Here is an 18,472-nt window from a genome sequence, read left to right as displayed (position 1 = left end):
CACTATGTTGGAGATACCAATTTAGAAAAAGCTCTTGTTAGCAGATATGTATCCCAACATTGGTAGGGTGCTGAAACAAACTTTAACGTTCAAATAGCAGCATTTCCCATTTTTTAAAAAAGAAAATTTCCTGATGTAGTTATGTAGGATGCAATGTATGTATCAGCTCTGCCTGGTTTGGCTTGGCAGTTCTCAGGCAACCTATCATCAAAGGCTAGAAGAAGGCCGTGAGGATGGAAGGGCAATAAAGCTGTGTGTATATGTAATGGGAAATTGGGAGTGGGGAATGACAGGTGTTAACAACCAGAGTAGCCTGGATCCAGTTTGTACCAGCATCCCAAGGCCAGGCTCTCTAAGAAAATATGCAAACTAGCCTCAAACATCCCAGCATTCTCAAAATATTTTGGCAAGTTCTGGTTGGTTGGAAATGGACTTAAGAACCTAAGAACCAGAGGTGGTATTCAGCAGGTTCTGACCCAGTTCTGGAGAACCGGTAGTGGAAATTTTGAGTAGCTCGGAGAACTGGCAAACACTACATCTGACTGGAGATTTTACAGTATCCTTCCCCTGCCACGCCCACCAAGCCATGCCCACAGAATTGGTAGTAAAAATATTTGAATCCTACCACTGCTAAGAACCATTTGTTTTAACCAAACGGAGTTAAGAATCTTTCTTTCCTAAGGGATCAGATTGAGGCAGGACTGACAATATGGGATTAACAATTAATTCTTTTGTGAAATAAAAAGGCATTGTGCAAAAACCAGAATAAAATAAAAACAGAGCATTTTTTAATTGAGAATGTGACATCTGAGCTTACATACATGCATATATTTCAGATTATCTCAAAAGGTCTATACAAACATAAGGGATTTCTAGCACATTACAATTGTTAATTGATATGATAGTTGTAACCTCTCCCCTCTAAAACAGTCATCTACATAACCAACCTATCTCTTCCTCCTTTTTCCATCTCGGAAAATGTATCTAAATTTTACATCTAATGTAGTGAGCTATTGATCATATGGCTTAAACCTTGGCAATGAAGATATTGAAGTGGTGGATAATTTCTGCCTTTTACAATCAGTCACCAATAGTAAAGGAAGAAGCAGTCAAGAAACATGCTATAGGCTAGCACTTGTTAGAATAGCCATGAAGGCCTTGGAAAAGACAATCAAATGTTGAAATGTGTATACCTACACAAATCAGAATCATACAAGCCATGGTATTCCCTCTAATGCTCTATAGAAATGAAGTTGCACTTTAAAGAAGCAGGATAAGGAAAAGGTTGACACTTTTGGTGTTGGAGAAGGTTCCTGAGAATTGTGGACAGTTAAAAGAACAGATGGATCATCAAAGACATCAATTCAGAGTTCTCACTCAAGGCACAAATTACCAGGCTGAAATTATCCTACCTCAGACACATTACACTAATATCTAGCTCTCTGGAGAAGTCTTTAATACTGGAAAAGGTAGATGGAAAAAAGAAAGGATGATAGGTAGTTCAGAAATTGCTGGTGGATACAATTGTGCTTTTTATTTTTTGAAGAAAATGGTGCGCTTGGGTAACATTGGGTTAGGGTTAGTACTTTGGTATTGGTACTGACTTTGTCTGGCCTCTAGGTTTATCCAACAAAATTTAGGTTGGGAGGGATAGGGCAAGTGGTATCACGCAATATACTGAAGTTTTGTTTGTGTTGAATATTTGTATGATATATTACTAGTGCACCAGCCCTTTTGTGTTAACCTATGACATGCAAAACCCCTGTCGGGTTATGTAGCTGTAACTGGGAAAAGGGGTCCTTTAAATAACCTGGGCTCAAGCCATGTAGTGGTAATAAATACCACCTTGAATTACATCTGGAAGCAGATTGGTAAACAATGCAAAAAAAAAATGACACATGTGTAAGTTTGGACTTGTGAAAAATTCTGAGGGTCATTGCCCTTTCACCAAGTGAAGCTTTTGAATACTTGATAGATATTTGAATAATCTTGAATATGCAAATATGCAATTAGTACCATTCACATTGACATATTTTCCCCATACATCTCAAGGAAATATACAGTCTATTTAGATACTCCCATTGTGTTAATACACACAAACCTATATATTTCAATTTATAATGCTTAAATCATGTGCATGCATCAGAGATATTCTCAAATATATATGGGGACAGCACAGATCAGGCAGGGAATCATAGCAAGACATTGTGGTACCCTTAATAGATGATCTACTAATGCCACCTCCGGTATATATTTTTGAAGAATAAACCAGAAGCACAATTCTCTCTAAAGATGTAAATTAACATTATTTTTATCCATTACATGCACCACCAAAAATAGGTAATGAGGGTCATTCCTAGTGAGGATCTGATGATTCAAAGAAAATGCGTTCTTTTTTCCCCCCTCCTTCTGCCTTCCCCCAAAATAACTAGTGTAAATTAAGATTGTTGGTCTTATGCTTTCTTTTAATTGAACAATATTCTAACCTGGAGTTTTCCCTAGATGGGTTTAAAAGAAATCCTTTCTTCCCTTCCATCCTTCCCTCCCTTTTTACATTTACAACATCTCTCAAAATTTCATTTATTGCTTGTTATCCAAAAGTTTCCATCACATGTGAAGATGGTTGATGTAGTTTTACTAATACAAATACACACAAATTAAAGCAGTTTTTTTTGTTTCAATTCTTGTTTAATTTAGGGTAGAATTTAATCTGATGCTAAAATGGCATGAAGTTCAGCAAGGATGAAATATGCAAGTTAGCTCCTAGAAGATTATTTTGATGAAATTCTTATACATTCCTAATACAAGCAAAGACACTGATTTATCTTTTTGTATTGGAAGAATCAGAATTGTATTGTCATAATTAGAAAAGGCTCAATTACTCAACAGTTTTTTTACAGACAGCAAAATACAGCCTTCTTCCCAATGCATATTAATACAATTATTTTTAAAATAATAATAAAAATATTTCAAATACAAATACAAAACAAATATTAAATGATGGAGCATAAATGAACATTTTAATGCCAATCACTACATTTATCTGAATGCACCATTTAAGAAAATAATCTTAAATTTGAAATGGGCCCATCTGGAAACAACTGTAGTCAGCTGATTCTGCAGCTGGTGTCCTGGCCATCATTACATGATTTGTCTGGAATTTCTGTGCAAAACCAGAGGGCTTTTGAATAAGCAGTGTATTCCTACTGAGAATGGTCCGTCCAATCCAGCCATTTGTTTCCAGCAAATCATTTATGTGAATGAAAGCTTTTGGCCTGGAATCACAGTATAATAAACTAATCATCATTCTGTATCTGAATGGTGATTTCAAAAGTCAGTATATTGTTATGACCATTTGAAAGCATTTGTGCATTCTAATTATCATTGAACTGAGCAAAACTTTGCTGGATTCTTTCTCTAATATGCAAGACAAATGATATCCTGGCTCAATTTAGGTACCCACTAATTTTGCATAAAATTAAAACCCATACATGCTACAACATTTAGAATATCAGTTAATGACATTCAAAGCCATAATGTGTAAAAAGACTGGGTCATTGTCAGTTGAAAGCAGAAATTCTCCATTGAGTTAGTCTAAAAAAAATCCCAGCCACAAATTGAAAACAGTGAGAGGTGACCAAAAGTAAGGAATAGAATAGACAGAATAGAAATATAGAACTAGGAGTGCTCAAGCCAGTCATTCTTTAGCCTTTACATTTTTTAAAATGTTAAGCCAGAGTATAAATGTGTATTCTTGTCATGGAATTGTCAAGTTCTCAAAACCATTGTAAGTGAAAGGAGGTAGGCTGGGAAAACATGTGACTGTTTGTTGCAAGCAAGCAATTTGGTTGATATCACATTTGCCTGCATCTTCATCATCTCTGAAGTAGATGCTGTCAAGGGAGCTGCTAGAAGGATCAACATCAAAATAGTTATAAGGCCGAAGTAAAAAGCCTACTCCATTGCCAACTGTCACAGTAGTTGGGATGTCCTCAGCATGTGGCACATGTAAAAACCCAACTGAGATCCAGGCCACAAGATCCTGGGAAGAGGAAAGGAAAAAAGAAAAATTAGCAAGATTAATGATTAGTAAAAAAAACAACCGTTTAGCTATGACACTTTTCTAATAATATAGAATGCAGTTGTATTTCATGGAGCTGTGTCCCTTGTAAATGATGGTCTTGAAACTGGCTGCATGTAAATGAAAGTCAGTTCATATTATTTGTTCAGATGATCTGCAACTAGATTGTAATTCATGCATCAGATATGCGCTGTCAACAGAACAATATTGCAATGTTTTATGTTATTTTACTTCATTTCCTCTACTGTATACCTCTTAACATTATCTAATTCCTTTCTTGACTACTTGCCTTACGTTTCCATTTATTTAAATCAATTTTTGGTTCTCATTTGCAAATTGTGCAAATTTCAATTTTTTAAAAGAAGTCTTTTTGCCTTGAACAATTTTCTGATCACATAGAACTTTCTCTCTCTCTCTCTCTCTCTCTCTCTCTCTCTCTCTCTCTCTCTCTCTCGTGTGTGTGTGTGTGTGTGTGTGTGAAAAGCTGTAAGATGGTTAGTGTAGCACCATCCTTTGCCTACAAAGGGACAAGGCTTAGATTGTGACACTGTGCCTACCACCTTCCAAATTAGGCAGAGCTTTGAAGATGTTCCTAAATCTCATATTAAACGAATTATTCAATGGAGTACTATAGTGCTGATGCCATGTATCCTTGTCTGAGATGTATTTATTAGCTAGAAAACTTTTACTACAATCTTGAGTAACCACAAAGCATTCTGAAGAAAAGTAACCAATTTTCCCTTTGAATATAATTTTTAATTTTCTTTTTCTAGAGGTTGCTCTTTTGAAGTCAAATGAGCTTCATACATCAATACCTCTCCCCCCTCCCTCCCTGTTTTCATAATGTTTTTATCTGATTCTGGAAAATAACCCTAGTTTTTCCAGTGCTAACATAGGGTTTGTTTCTTAATTGGACCCATGTGTTTTGACCATGTTTCAGACTATTCTGTCAGTCATGGAGTCAGATGATTCCTAGGTGATTGGACTGATCTCACTTCTATAGGCCACTTGAGCTCTTGTAGCCTTGTGGTTATCTTTCAAGTTGCTAGATGCTGTACTTTGGAGCCTTTATAATTTGGCCTCAGGGAAGCCCAGATTTTAATTGGTTGCACTCCCAAGTTTCCAAGCCTGGCTTTGAAAGACAAATCAGTTCAACTAAGAGATAAATGGCATAGAATCAATTGATGCTGATGCAACAGATTTTCCTCCTGGTTTGCTAGGTAACTCCTTCCCATCAAACTCCTCGTTTCTTAATTTTAAACATGGATTTATTGTTTTGTTTATAACTCCACAGAATAGCTAGCAGGTGTTGGGACAGTTGTCTCTAATCCCATATACTCTTGGAGTCCTGAAGAAGTGACTATTCATCTTAACCTGCTTGGTGATATTATTTACTTATTTTAATTATTTATATGGCTACCCAAATTGCAAATAATAACTTTGAATGACTGAGGATTAAAAACACAAAATGAAAGAACTAATAAACAGTAACAAAATCATAACAAAATACAATACAACCAAGACCAAATCCCAATTATATAACATTCCCAAACTATTTCACAAATTCATTCAATTCACTTACCCAGGGGATAAATGGGTATTGAAAGTGTTATAGCAGGCCAACAGGGCTGGGCCATCAAAGTCTGGTTCAGAAGGTAGAGTTGGGAGAGTGGGCAAATGAAGGGGGTGGGGGTAGAAGTATCTCTTCATGACTTTGATTGGCTGATCTGTAAGACTGAAGACAGTTCTGTAAGACTGTTCTCCTAACATTGAATGGAATAGATTGAATGGAATTCATGGACACTGTTTTTTTTTATTGCTTACAATAATTTTTTGAACTACAAGAGTCACATCTCAAGACTTTCTTCTCTTGAAAATTCAGTAGTGCTGGTGCCATAGCAGATTTCTTCCTGTTAATGTTTCAACTTTTCCATGTAAAGCATAATTGGGTCATCTCGCCACTTACCTCATTGACTATGGTCTCGTTGTCTATGAAGTTTGCAAAGGTTACCAGGGGATCCCATGGATCATTCTGGTTATAGATGCAAGTGCTTGTCAATTCTTCTTCTTTCTGCTTAGTGACAGATAGCTTGTACCTAAAGTGGACATAATGTAGGGAAAATGAGAGAGAAAATGTGAGGAAGGAGAGAAAAAACCAGGGTTTTATTGTGTTCCTCAGAAGTGCAAACTAATTCTCTAATTTCCTTAATTCTTAAAAAAAATATATAATACAATGATGAGTCTGTGACCAGATGATCATGGTGATCATTTGACCTTGGTTATGGATTTTATTAATTCACTTGTATTGCTTTTTTAAGTTTAAAAAATATATTTTGATGGGTTTCTTTAGTTTTTAAATTGTCTTAAGTCATCCGAGTCATGCAGCTGATCAATGTACATCAAACAAAGGAATAAACTGCAGCGCCTTTTCTGCTGACATCATTCTTTAATTTAAACAAGATGCTATTTATCTAAAAGGCAAATGTAAGACAATGATAGGCACCTACCTGCCCCAGCTGATAGCCTTTTCCATGTGGCTACTTTGTGGTAAGTGCTTGCCTGCAAAGCTGATGATCTGGATGCGATAGCTCTGTTTGTGGCCCCACTGGTTTTCATTGTTAGAACTGAAAAGCAGGTACCGTGGGATTTTACCATCAAGTGAGAAAGCAGCTTTTTCTTCTGTTTCCAGGACTTGCTGGGTAAGGATTGGTCTCTGGATTATGTGCTCTGTGCTCCAAGGGGCCTGCACAGATTCATATTCCATGTCAAGGTCCACCAAAGAGTTCTTGACTCCTAACAAACAATCAAAAAGAATGAAGCAAACACTTCCTGTTTTGGAGTCCTGCCTAAGGATACACCTACTTAGAAACAATGGATTAAACACAAAGATCAGTTTAAGACTATGGACAGAATTGCTTATCTTATGTTTGGGAGAGTTTCTTACAAATTCACAATACAGCCTTGTTCAATTATAATTTTTCAGGATCTGTGGTTCAACTATAAATTGGGAACAATGGAAGCCTACTCAGACAATTGTTATAATACCTTATTATAGGTTACCTTATTATACATTATAGGTCAGAGGTCTCCATTAGCAACTTTAAGACTTGTGGACTTCAACTCGCAGAATTGCCAATTTTGGGGACCCCTCTTATAGATCTTCCTTGCAAACAAACATCAACCAATAAAATCTTTGTCATAGGGCACCTATTCTATTTGGAAGATAACATGAGAGATCTTTTCAGGGGTTGCTTTGAAATTCTCTTCCTCCAGTGATGATAGAACTGAGATCCATTTGCTTTTTGTGGTCTAACATAATAGAATATATGTGAAATAATTATTTGCATTGTACAATCTTTTTGTTTTTCCTTTCACAACTCCTATAGTTATTATGATATGGACAGACTTCAGCTGATGGGACCCAGGTGAGAGAAATAAGTTCCATCAGTGGTACAAAATGCTTCCTGGGTAACATGGCAGGTTGTTTATTATTCTATGGGCTGGTTACATATGTACAAATGTGTTAAATTGCCATAGGTTCTAACAACTTGAATAATAATAATAAACAGAAGAGAAATCAGTTAGTTTCATACTTTAAGGAAATATATACTTTGGCCATAATAATAATAAATCATACAAAAAGGGGTTACCAGGAATAGTGCATACAGTGTTATGCTTATTAGTAAAAAAATAAGATATAAAAGTGCACTCACTGGTAGAAAATGGCTTGCAAAAATCTGCACAGTAAAACTGTGTATTCACGTGGTCTATTAGGAGCAGGAGTCACAATTCTGAAGATTTTGTTTTGAAAATTACAAACTTACACAAATGGATTGTAATGAGTTTCAGGATGGAAAAATACAAAACTGAGCAAAATGAAATTGACCAATTTATGCGTCCTTGATTTAAAAGAGGACGCTAGTTGGGCTTTGCCCGAAAAGCCTTGCCAATCTACAGTTAATCACACACAGAGATCTATATTTAGAAAGTCCTGGAATCGCTCAGTGTTATTGTCTGCACACAGAATGAGAACAGAAGAGATGAGATGTCCTTTCCCAAGATCAACTCTTTCCAAATAAAGAGCAAAGTAAAACTTTCTCAGATTGAAAGAATAATCACTAACTCTACCTCTTCTCACAAGAAGGGAATATAGTGAAATGCAGCTTTTGGAGACAAAAGACTTTCCCATTTACAAGATGAAACTAATCCAGAATTATGCCATCTACATGGAATCATATATCATAATGACACTTCTGCATTGTCTCTTCCTCATGGTATCCAGTTGTTAAGATTAGTCACTGTTGCTTATCTAAAATTCACATATTATGCTGGCCCAGAGCAGTTCTGCTGAATGACATAAACCATTAGATACTAAATCCATTGCAGCTTCTTGCCATATACATGCAGAAGAGTATCCAAACACAGAATGTATTTTCAGGCTGAAGACTATGCTGGGCTTTATCTTCCAGAGCCTTCATTCCAAAGAAATATGCAGAACCAAGGCAAAATAAGCTTGACACAAATTAAATTTAACTTCATTGCATTTTCATTTATATATAATCATGATTTACAGAAAATGATTACATCCCAAACACTGAATAATGCACTATTTATTCACAATAAACATTTACAATGCTGTGATAACTTCTGAGGCCAGAGCTGTCTTTCAGAGAAAGGCATTTGTCCCTGCGACTGAGGCATAAAAGCAGCTGCTGTAGAAAGGAATCCACATATTTGATAATCTTCTGGATTCTTTTGCAAAGATGTTTGCAAAGGTGATCATGTGACCCTGTCCTAAATATGAGTGAGTTGCCAAGCAACTTTGATCATCTGACCACAGGAATGCTGCAACAGTCATATGTGTGAAAATGGTCATAAGTCATTTTTTTCAGTGCCATTGTAATTTCAAATGGTCCCCAAAACAAGAAATGGGATATGCAGGTAGTCTGCTGTAAATCAAGGACTATCTATATTTCACTCTTTCAGCTTCAATCTCTCATAACTTTGTTCAAGAACTGAAGGTAGTATGCACAGAGCCTCTTCCTCCATTTCCCTCTCCTCATCCCTACCTCAAAAAAACCCCCTAGCCCTGTGAGGTAGGCCTTCATAGTTTAGGGTGAACTTAGCTTAAGCTTATCCATTTCCAATTCAATTTTTTAACTACTAAATCACATTAGTTCCATCATTCATCAACGATGCCAAAATAAATCAAACAATGATTTAGGCTGAATGAAACTCATTTGAATGTCTAAATTCTCTCCCTTCCTCCCTCCTTCCCTCCCCCCTCTCATTTATCTACTGTATCTTCTGCATGCATAGTCATAGAAAGCTCAGGATTTATCTGGGGTTGCAAACGAGATAAAATAAACCTTATAGTAGGGGAAGGCTGACCAAATCACCATAGAATGGCAGTTTATGGGAGTTAGGGAAATATAAGAACTTACCTTCTACATCTAAGTCAACTTTATAATTTATCAGATGGTTGTGCATGGTTCCAAGTGTGTACTCCCCAACCTTGTTTCCATACTGAGTACCACCTTCCATAAAAAATGAAGAGCTGATGTATCCTGTAGCATGGACTTTGACTTCGATGGCACCATTTTGATAGAATACAAAATCCCAGACATAGTCATAGTTAATGAGGGTAGAAACAGTCCTTAAGACCAAAGCATATTTGGCTAACCCCTCATAATAAAAAGAACCCAAATTAGAAAAATGGCGACGCAGAGGGACACCCATGTCATGTTCAAAGATGCAGAAGGAGTTCTTGTTTAGTTTGGGAGTGTCAGAGTCTATTAGGTAATGCCGATCCACATATGTGGCCATGTAGGGGCAATCCACACCCCGGACTAGTTCATAAGAAAACCTTCCAATGCCAAGGCTACCATCCATGTATCTGGTCACCATTCCTCCAGGACAATTGGAACCATAAATGGCAAGAGCTTCTTGCAGACTCAACTCATAGACAATCCTCTTATTTTTAAATCTGATGTTGAAAAGACGTGGCCCTGTGTTCACATTCATCCCAAAGGTAAACTCCCATAGCTGATAGGTAACATGGCTGCCAGTTACAGTGTAGCGCTTTCCTGGGGTCTCAAATTGAAATGGGCCTCGAGAAGGTGCTACGGGTTCAAATCGCTTCCTGGAAGCATATTCCATCTCCAGCTGACTACTCTTAATTCTTGCCTCCTTCACCTGTCCATTCTTGAACTCTTTTTCCAGATGGACCATATCCTGATAATAGTGTCCATTATAGAATACTTTCCTCAGTTTCCATTCAGAGATGTTCAGACTGCTGTGATCCACCAGCATCTCCAAGCCAATAGGATGGATGTAATATCCACTGCCAATCACATTCTGGAAGAGGACAAACCAGGTGGCTCTTTCACCAGACTCAAATCCTCTTGGAGCTGTGGTTAGAGTAGCTAAATCAAGCCTCTCATAATTACAGCATATTTTGAGAAAGTTGGAGGTGTTGAAGAGTTCATGAAAAATGAACAAGTCAATATCTTTATATTCCCTCTCAGTCACTGGTCTGCTGTGATATGGAACCTTCTTGCCAAATTTCCGCATTGTAATGTCTCGATGGTACATTGGATCTGGAAGTGGACCTACTACAAATTCTGTAATGTTTGGATCTGACTGGCTTCCAAAGTATACCACAGCCAATGCCTGCCGGGGTAGCTCTTCCCTTCCACGATCAAGAAAGCCCAGAACTTTGGCTTTAGGCGGGAAATATACATCCATATAATAAATGCAATTATCTGATGGTTTTGCATGAAATGCATCTTCCAGGTACACCCCGAGATTCTTCTTGAGATACTTCACCACCTGAGTCATTTCATCAGCTGTCAGATCAACAAAGACATCACTTCGTTCTCTGTTGGGCCTCTCAGAGGAAATTGGTAGTTCAGAGTAGACACAACTGGTGACTTTTTTTCCCTTCTTTGTCAGCAAAACGCAGACTAAAGCAAAAATTGTAGCCAGAGCTAGCACCAAAACAACAACTAGCACTTTTATATTCATGTTAGCACAGTAAAGGCAGCAGTGATAGCACACAGCCAGTCTGTGCTTTTCTAACAGGAAAGTGTCTGGGTGGGTGGATGAGAGGAAGAAAAAATATTGCTCCATTCAGAGTAAGAGGAGGGACCTGAGCTAAGAATGCCTAGGGGCTTTACAAGAGACCATAAAAAGGCGGATTTTCATTTGGTTTCTTTTTCTTCCCCACGCCTTCCCTTCCTCCCACCATTTCTTCTGTATCTCCTTTGATACTAGCCTTATAAGCTTCTCCGGACCAAGGATGCTTGAAGAACACACTGGGCTTGGGTCCAGAAGGGTCAAAGCAAAGATCAGTTAGTGCACAGAAGCTTCCCAAGAGCACTGGGAACATTGCACTAACTAGGAAGAAGGTTCTCAGAGCCAACTCACACATAAATATCCAGTCAGATTATTCTAAGGATATTGTGTTCCCATTATTTCCTTGCTTATTTCCAGAAACACAGATCTAAATTTTCCACTGATAATCCAGTTGCCCTCTATTTATAATCTAGCTGTTCTAGTGTTTTAGACCTTTAGATTTTAAGACTTAAAAGGTTGATTGAACAAGACACTGTCAACTGGAATATAAAATAAGGTATTTGGGTTGGTGGACATCTAAGACATCTAGCCTAGGAATGCTTTGATTTGTAGTCCATCTACTAAAATTCTTATGTCTATAAGAAAGCTTATTATTATTATCTCTTTTATTTATTAAACATGAAACTCAGTCAACTGAACATTTAAAAATGTTTCACAAATATCATTGACTACCGCTGATGGTTGCTATGGGTTGTTACCAGCATCCTAGGTATCAACCAAGTATCGTCTTAAAAAATGTTCTGAATAGCACAGTTTTTTGCAGTTTCGTTGTTGTTGTTGTTATTGTTGTACACAAAAATGACAGTATACACAGTAAACAAGATAACCATAACAAATCACTAGTCGAACACTTCCCAAGTGTTTAGGACTGCTTGATGTATTGGCGGATTATATGAGCAGATCCCAGTAAAGTGGCCTTCTGCAGCTGACCAATGGGGATCTTGTCAGCGCCAATTGTTTTTAAGTGCTTGCCTAAGTCTTTAGGCACAGCACCCAGTGTGCCGAGTATCACTGGAACCACCTACACTGGTTTATGCCAGAGTCTGCAGTTCGATTCTCAACTCCTAATATCTGGTGACTTTTTCAAGTTGTTTCTCGTCGATTCTGCTATCACCAGGCATGGCAATGTTGATGATCCACATTTTTTTCTTCTCCACAATCATGATATCTGGGTTATTGTGTTCCAGAACTTTGTCAGTCTGTATTTGGAAGTCCCACAGTAGTTTTGCTTGCTTATTTTCGACCACTTTTTCAGGCTTATGATCGCACCAGTTCTTTGCTACAGGCAGATGGTAGTTGTGACACAAGTTCCAGTGGACCATCTGAGTGACTGTGTTGTGACGTTGTTTGTAGTCTGAGCTCAGCTCAGCTTGCAACAGCTCAGTATGTGATCAATGGTTTCATCCGCTTCTTTGCAGAGTCTGCATTTGGGGTCATCAGCAGATTTTTTCTATTCTGGCTTTGATTACATTCGTTCTGATGGCTTGTTCTTGGGCTGCAAGAATCAGGCCCTCTATTTCTTTCTTCAGTGTTCCGTTGGTCAGCCATAACCAGGTCTTTTCCTTATCTACTTTTCCTTGGATCTTTCCAAGGAACTGTCCATGCAGTGCTTTGTTACACCAGCTGTCAGCCCGAGTTTGCATTGCAATCTATATTGAGTCTTGGTTTGCTGCACTTTGAGCAGCTTCCTCTTGTTGACCTCCATCAAAGCTGGTTCAACACTGTCTTTCACATAATCTGCCAGAGCATGCTTCTCTTCTTCGACTGTCTGCTTCACTTGCAAAAGTCCTCTGCCGCCTGCTTTTATGGGTGTCACTACGCGGGTGCAGCACATAGTGTATGGTCATCAGTTTTTTTGTTTTCCTATCCAAGCTGTCCAGCTCTGCCTGCATCCAGTTTATGATCCCAGCAGTATATCTGATGATGGGTATGGCCCAGGTATTTATAGCCTTGATGATGTTACTGCCATTCAGCTTGCTTTTTAGAAGTTATCTGACCCTTTGTGTGTATTCTTTGCTGACCACATTTTTCACTTGCCTGTGCTTGATATTATCCAGCTGCAGTATGCCCAGGTATTTGTAGGCTTCAGGTTGGTGGCACTTGATGGTTTGTCCATTGGGCATTTCAATTCCATCACTTTTTACGATCTTCCCTTTCTTCAGTGCCACTGTGGTGCATTTGTCCAGGCCAAACTCCATGCTGATGTCAGTGCTGAAAATTTGAACTGTATTGGTCAGTGCCTGGATTTCAATTTCTTATTTTCCATATAACTTCAGATCATCCATGTAGAGTAGGTGAGAGATTTTCTGTGAATTTTTAGCAGTTTGATAACCCAGGTTAGTTTTCTGTAAAATTGTTGATGAGGGGTCATGGCGATGATGAACAGCAGAGGTGATAAAGAATCACCCTGGAAAATCCCTCTTTTGATGTTGACCAGTCCGTAGCTTTCACTTCCAATAAACAGTTCTGTTTTCCAGGGCTTCATTGCATTTGCAGTGAAAATACCAATGCACTTGCATATTCCGATGACATCCAGGCACTGGATGATCCAGCTGTGAGGTAGTGAATCAAATGCTTTCTTGTAGTCAATCCAAGTTGTATGCAGATTTATTTTTCGGCTTTTGCTGTTCTCTAAAATCATTTTGTCGATCAGGAGCTGATCTTTTGTGCCTCTGCTTCCTTTTTTGTTTCCTTTCTGCTCTACTGGCAAGATGTCATTTGCTTCTAGGTAGCCCTGGATCCTGTCAGCTATGATGCCGGTCAGCAGCTTGAACATGGTTGGCAGACACATTATTGGCCTGTAATTTGCAGGTGTTGCCCCTTTTGCTGGATCCTTCTGTATCAGGTAGGTTTTCCCAGCTGTTAACCATTCACTGATGTTTCCTGTCTGCAGCATCTCATTGAATTGTTCAGCCATTTTTCCATGCAGGCTGGTCAGGTATTTGAGCCAAAAGCCATGCAGTTGATTGTTGCCAGGCAATGTCCAGTTCTTGACTTTTTTCACCCTGTTGCTTATCATTTCAGTAGTTATTTCCAGTTGGTCCATTTTGTTCTTGGAGAATTTCATCACGAAGTCTCTGATCCAACCAGCATTTTTGTTGTAGCATTTCTCAGTCTCCCATAGGTCTTTCCAAAGCTGAGTCGTTTTTTCAGATTTTTCAATTTTCGTATCCCCCGTCTGATTCAAACTCTGATAGAATCATCTTTGGTCTGATTGGAACAATTGATTTTGTTTGTATTGGATGACTCTGGCTTCGTATTTTTCCATTTTTCTTGCTGTTGCTGTTATCTGCTGCTTCACTATTTCCAATGTCAATTTTTCTTGTGCTGAGCCCATATTTTTTTATCAGATGTTTCTTGATCTTACTGTTCTTCAGCTTTTTCTCCTGCAAATGCTTCAAGTTGCTTGCATCTGCTCGTAGGGCTCTTGATTTTCAACTCCAACCTGATTTTGGATTGTTGTTTTCCAGTCGATTTTCTAGGGGGCTGCGGCTGTTGAATTCCCAGTTCTTCTGTTACTATGACTACTGTTTGTTCAATTGATGTTATCTGGACTGCTGCACGTGCATAGTTTGCATCTAACATCAATGGTGCCAAATGCTTTCTAGGCACAGTCTTCAATGTTGGAAGCCTTCTTCTTTCTGCATTTGTTGCAGCATGTGCCAAGATTTTAGCTTTCAGTTCTTGCTGCCTGGCATTGAGCACTCCTGGTATTTCATTGATGACTTCAGGCCCTTGCTGATCCTGTTTTTGCAAAATATCTGCATTTTCTTTGAATTCAGGCTGTTCAGTGGCTCCAGATGTTACTGGAGTATTTTTTGCTGCCACTTCAGCAGTCTGCTGTTCAGCAGTCTGTGTGCCCGTTTCACAATTTTTCCATATTTCTTCAAGTTCGATTTCACTGAGCACTTTGTTCCGAGTGATGAATCGTTGTTGATCGGCTAATCATAATTCAGTTATCCTTGAGTCTGGATATTCTTGTTTCCATAACTTGTACATCCTTTTCGGGTAGCCTTGTTTTTCTGGCATTGTATTTCATTACAGTGAGGTTCTCTGACATGGTGTCGCTTCTGAGGTTGTTCAGCTTCCAGTAGCCCTGCAGGCCCATGCCCTGGTTGCTCAGCTTTGGCCTGTAGCCCACTTGTCGATGGATGCCCAGGTTCCCCAGCACCTGACACGGTCCTGGTTAACCTGGGCGATGACCAAGCTAGTATAGGCTTTGTTCGGTTGTGTTTCATCATGATTCATTGCATGGGTTGTTGGGTGCACTCAGTTTTGCTCCTTGGCCTAGACCTCTCTAACATGGTTGGACCTGCTGGTAGTTTGTACTACCGCCAGCACAGCTCTCAGCTTTATTGGAACAGTTAAGCCCCTGCCACTCCAAAGTGGCACCCCATAGGGGGATAATAATAATAATAATAATAATAATTATTATTATTATTATTATTATTTATTTAAAACCTAGATAGGTTTGGTGGTGGGGTGACTCCAGGCCTGACAAGCATTTTGGAGGGACATGGCAATAATCACAGACTTGAAAGCTACTGTGCTGTGTGTTTATATTTCCTCAAGTCTAATGACACAGCACAAGGTTTTGTCATCACAATATGGCTATTTGCCAGGCATCTAAACCTCTCTTTTAGATTGCTTTTCTTGGGCTGGATCAGTGCAAAAAATAGCAGTGTTCAGCTCCTAATTCTGCGTTCTCAATTTCTGGAATGTTAATTTGAAAGGTACAGAATTTCGATCCTGAAATTCAACAAAAATAAACCTTAGAAGTGATGGCTTTGCAGGTTTAGATCCAAGTAGTTATATTTTACCAACCCCCACCCCCAAAGTTTACATACCAATGTTTCATGTCCTCAGAATCAAGGTTCTGAGACTTCACATTGGTCTCTTGCCTTTCCTTTTTCAGTTCACCTATTAAACATTTCATGATAGGCAAGCCACTTCTCTTCAAAAGACTATGAAGTGCCGTCTCCCCCCAGCCACTAATTATTTCCTTTACAGCTATTTTATCTGATCTGCTTGATTGGTAAAAACTGTGGACCTTTCTTAAAAAATTACAATAGTGTAACACATTAAAAACTGGTCTTTTGAAGATATTCCCTGAGAGTAGACCTTGTTTTCTTTATAAATCAAGTGCATCTAAAAAAGTTTTGCTACATGGACTCTACCTGAATTCAGTAACCTGGCAAATAGAAATAGACCTGGTATCAGCTAAAAAGATACTCCTTTGGTCTTTTTAGCTGCCAGAAAAAGGGAGTGTGGGAAAACAAGGCATTCTTGAAATGCCTAGATATCAACTCAGCAGCCTAAAGTTGTCAGCGCATAAGAAGGTTATTGGAGAGCATGGTGGATGACTCTTGGAGACTGATGTGTCCTATTGGAGAAGTCACATCCAGGGAGTGGGGGAAAGACCAGGGTCAAGGGGGAAATGTATGATGTGATTTAGTACTGGCTGCACCCAGCCATGCACTAACATGGCAATTTCTATTAAACCAATTTACTTTTTCTGAGATGTGTCTAGAGACTTTTGCTTTGAACAAGGGAGATTTGTTGGAGCCCTGACAGCCAGCCGGTACTAAATCACATCATATATTTCCCCCTTGACCCTGGTCTTTCTCCCAACCCCTGGATGTGATTTCACCCGGCCTGCCAAAGCAACAAAGTAATTTCAAAGATGTGGCCTGGATGTTGAAGACCAGTGAGTGAGCTAGTTTGAGATCCAACTAGACCCAAACCCAGTCACAAGGTAAAAATTGCATATCAAGTAATGAAGCCTATCTAGCCCACCAAGAACCAGTTAAGAACACGGCCAAGGTGAAAAATAAAGCAAGGGGCTATTTTCAAAAGGGTCTAGATAGGAGCCTAGCGGAAAGTCACAAAACACTGGGTCATGAGCTATCCCCCTCAGGTTTTTTGGTGAGTATATGAGAAAAAAAAGAATGGGTATGTGTGTGTGTGTGTGTGTGTTTTTAAACATCAATATTTCCACATTATGATAGAAACAGAAAAAAAATTAGGGAATTTACAGAACACTGTGTGCTGTTTCATCAATTAGCAAGAACTATTTGACTGTCCCCAAACTTGGGGGAGGCCTGATACTTCATTGGAAATCAGTTCATGATCACTGACCAAAGCTGTGTCTCCGGCATCTCAAGATGAATAGTACACAAAAACCTGATAAGAGTGATTCTATATTGTTCTCAAAAAAAAAAAAAAAAACCATTAGGAAACAGATAGCAACACAAATAAAAATTCTTACTTTAAGATCAGAAGTTTATTGTTTCTAATAATTTGGAACGTAAGAAATAAATAGATATAAAAGATATAATAGCAATAATACACTTATATTAATAAGCCATTGCAATGGGGTCCAATGACACATAGCAAGTCCTGCAAGGACTGCCATAAATCAAAGGGCCGCAAGCTGATCTCCAACCCTATCCTTTATACTTTTCTTCTAACCACATACACGCTTCACAATTTCACTACCTGTCACATTCTGTAAACACCTGTGTACATTACTTTCATCATTCATCGTTTCCAACAGTTTCATTCTTCTTGTTTTAAACTTATCCATCCAAGTGCATACTTTGCAAAAATATGTTTTCACACTCAGCAATGGCTCAGCAGGATTGCAAATAGTTCTGGTATATTTTGAAACCATCCTAGCTGAAAACTTTGGTTCATGTCTTTTTCTTCTGGGGCCTGCTATCATCCATAGGATTTATTGAATCTAATAGATCAATAAGCTATATTTTTGATTCTCACAATCACCACTTCTTGTTCATAAGAGCAACACAAAATGAAACATACAAAGCAGTATCTGCACATAAGCTACCTTATATCAATTATGGAAGTAAGTGAAATAAACCAAAATCCTAGGACTGATTGAATCTAATAGATCAATAAGCTATATCTTTGATTCTCACATTGTGTAGCCCCTGTGACAGGGATAATGGTAAAAATGTGGTGATTTTTGTGTTTGTAGTAGCCCCCACATAATCAAATGGGAAGATATTGAGTACAAGGAGGAATTCACAAACAAGAGCTGGTACAAAAGTGGAAAGCACATGTTCTTGAAAACTCATGGAAAACACAGTGATCAATTGGTACTTGTTTTCCAAGTACAGATAGGTGGAATCCATCAATTGCTAACATGGGTTGGACAGAATACCAAAGCTATTACATTGAATAAAATGGAGGAAAAATCTGAAATCTGTAAAAAGCTGTCTTAATCCAGCTTCA

At 38.5% G+C, this 18,472-nt stretch overlaps 1 protein-coding gene and 1 pseudogene across 1 annotated transcript; both read right to left on the bottom strand.

Moving 5' to 3' along the window:
* Positions 1-766: 766 nt before the first annotated feature.
* Positions 767-11,139, bottom strand: LOC113449812 (amine oxidase [copper-containing] 3-like). The gene is made up of 4 exons (XM_026720964.2): positions 9,526-11,139; positions 6,589-6,874; positions 6,048-6,177; positions 767-4,042 (listed from the first exon to the last, which is right to left on the bottom strand). Exons 1-4 carry the CDS (start codon positions 11,105-11,107, stop codon positions 3,758-3,760), a joined length of 2,283 nt encoding a protein of 760 aa, XP_026576749.1. The 5' UTR covers positions 11,108-11,139; the 3' UTR covers positions 767-3,757.
* A 941-nt stretch (positions 11,140-12,080) lies between these two features.
* On the bottom strand, positions 12,081-13,994 carry LOC148124127 (uncharacterized; annotated as a pseudogene).
* Between the last annotated feature and the right edge of the window lie 4,478 nt (positions 13,995-18,472).

Source organism: Pseudonaja textilis, chromosome Z (assembly GCF_049901715.1).
Source record: "Pseudonaja textilis isolate UNSWEBS1 chromosome Z, rPseTex1.2, whole genome shotgun sequence".
NCBI lineage: Eukaryota > Metazoa > Chordata > Lepidosauria > Squamata > Elapidae > Pseudonaja > Pseudonaja textilis.
Note: the sequence above shows the minus strand (reverse complement) of the source record. Positions and strands in the feature narration are given on the sequence as shown.

Excerpts from the sequence above, each read along its gene's own strand:
- LOC113449812 (XM_026720964.2), bottom strand. The coding sequence starts at position 11,107 with ATGAATATAAAAGTGCTAGTTGTTGTTTTGGTGCTAGCTCTGGCTACA. Across the intron at positions 6,875-9,525 it reads AGTTGACTTAGATGTAGAAG|GAGTCAAGAACTCTTTGGTG; the intron begins GTAAGTTCTTAT and ends ATTGTTTGTTAG. Across the intron at positions 6,178-6,588 it reads AAGGCTATCAGCTGGGGCAG|GTACAAGCTATCTGTCACTA; the intron begins GTAGGTGCCTAT and ends TGTCCACTTTAG.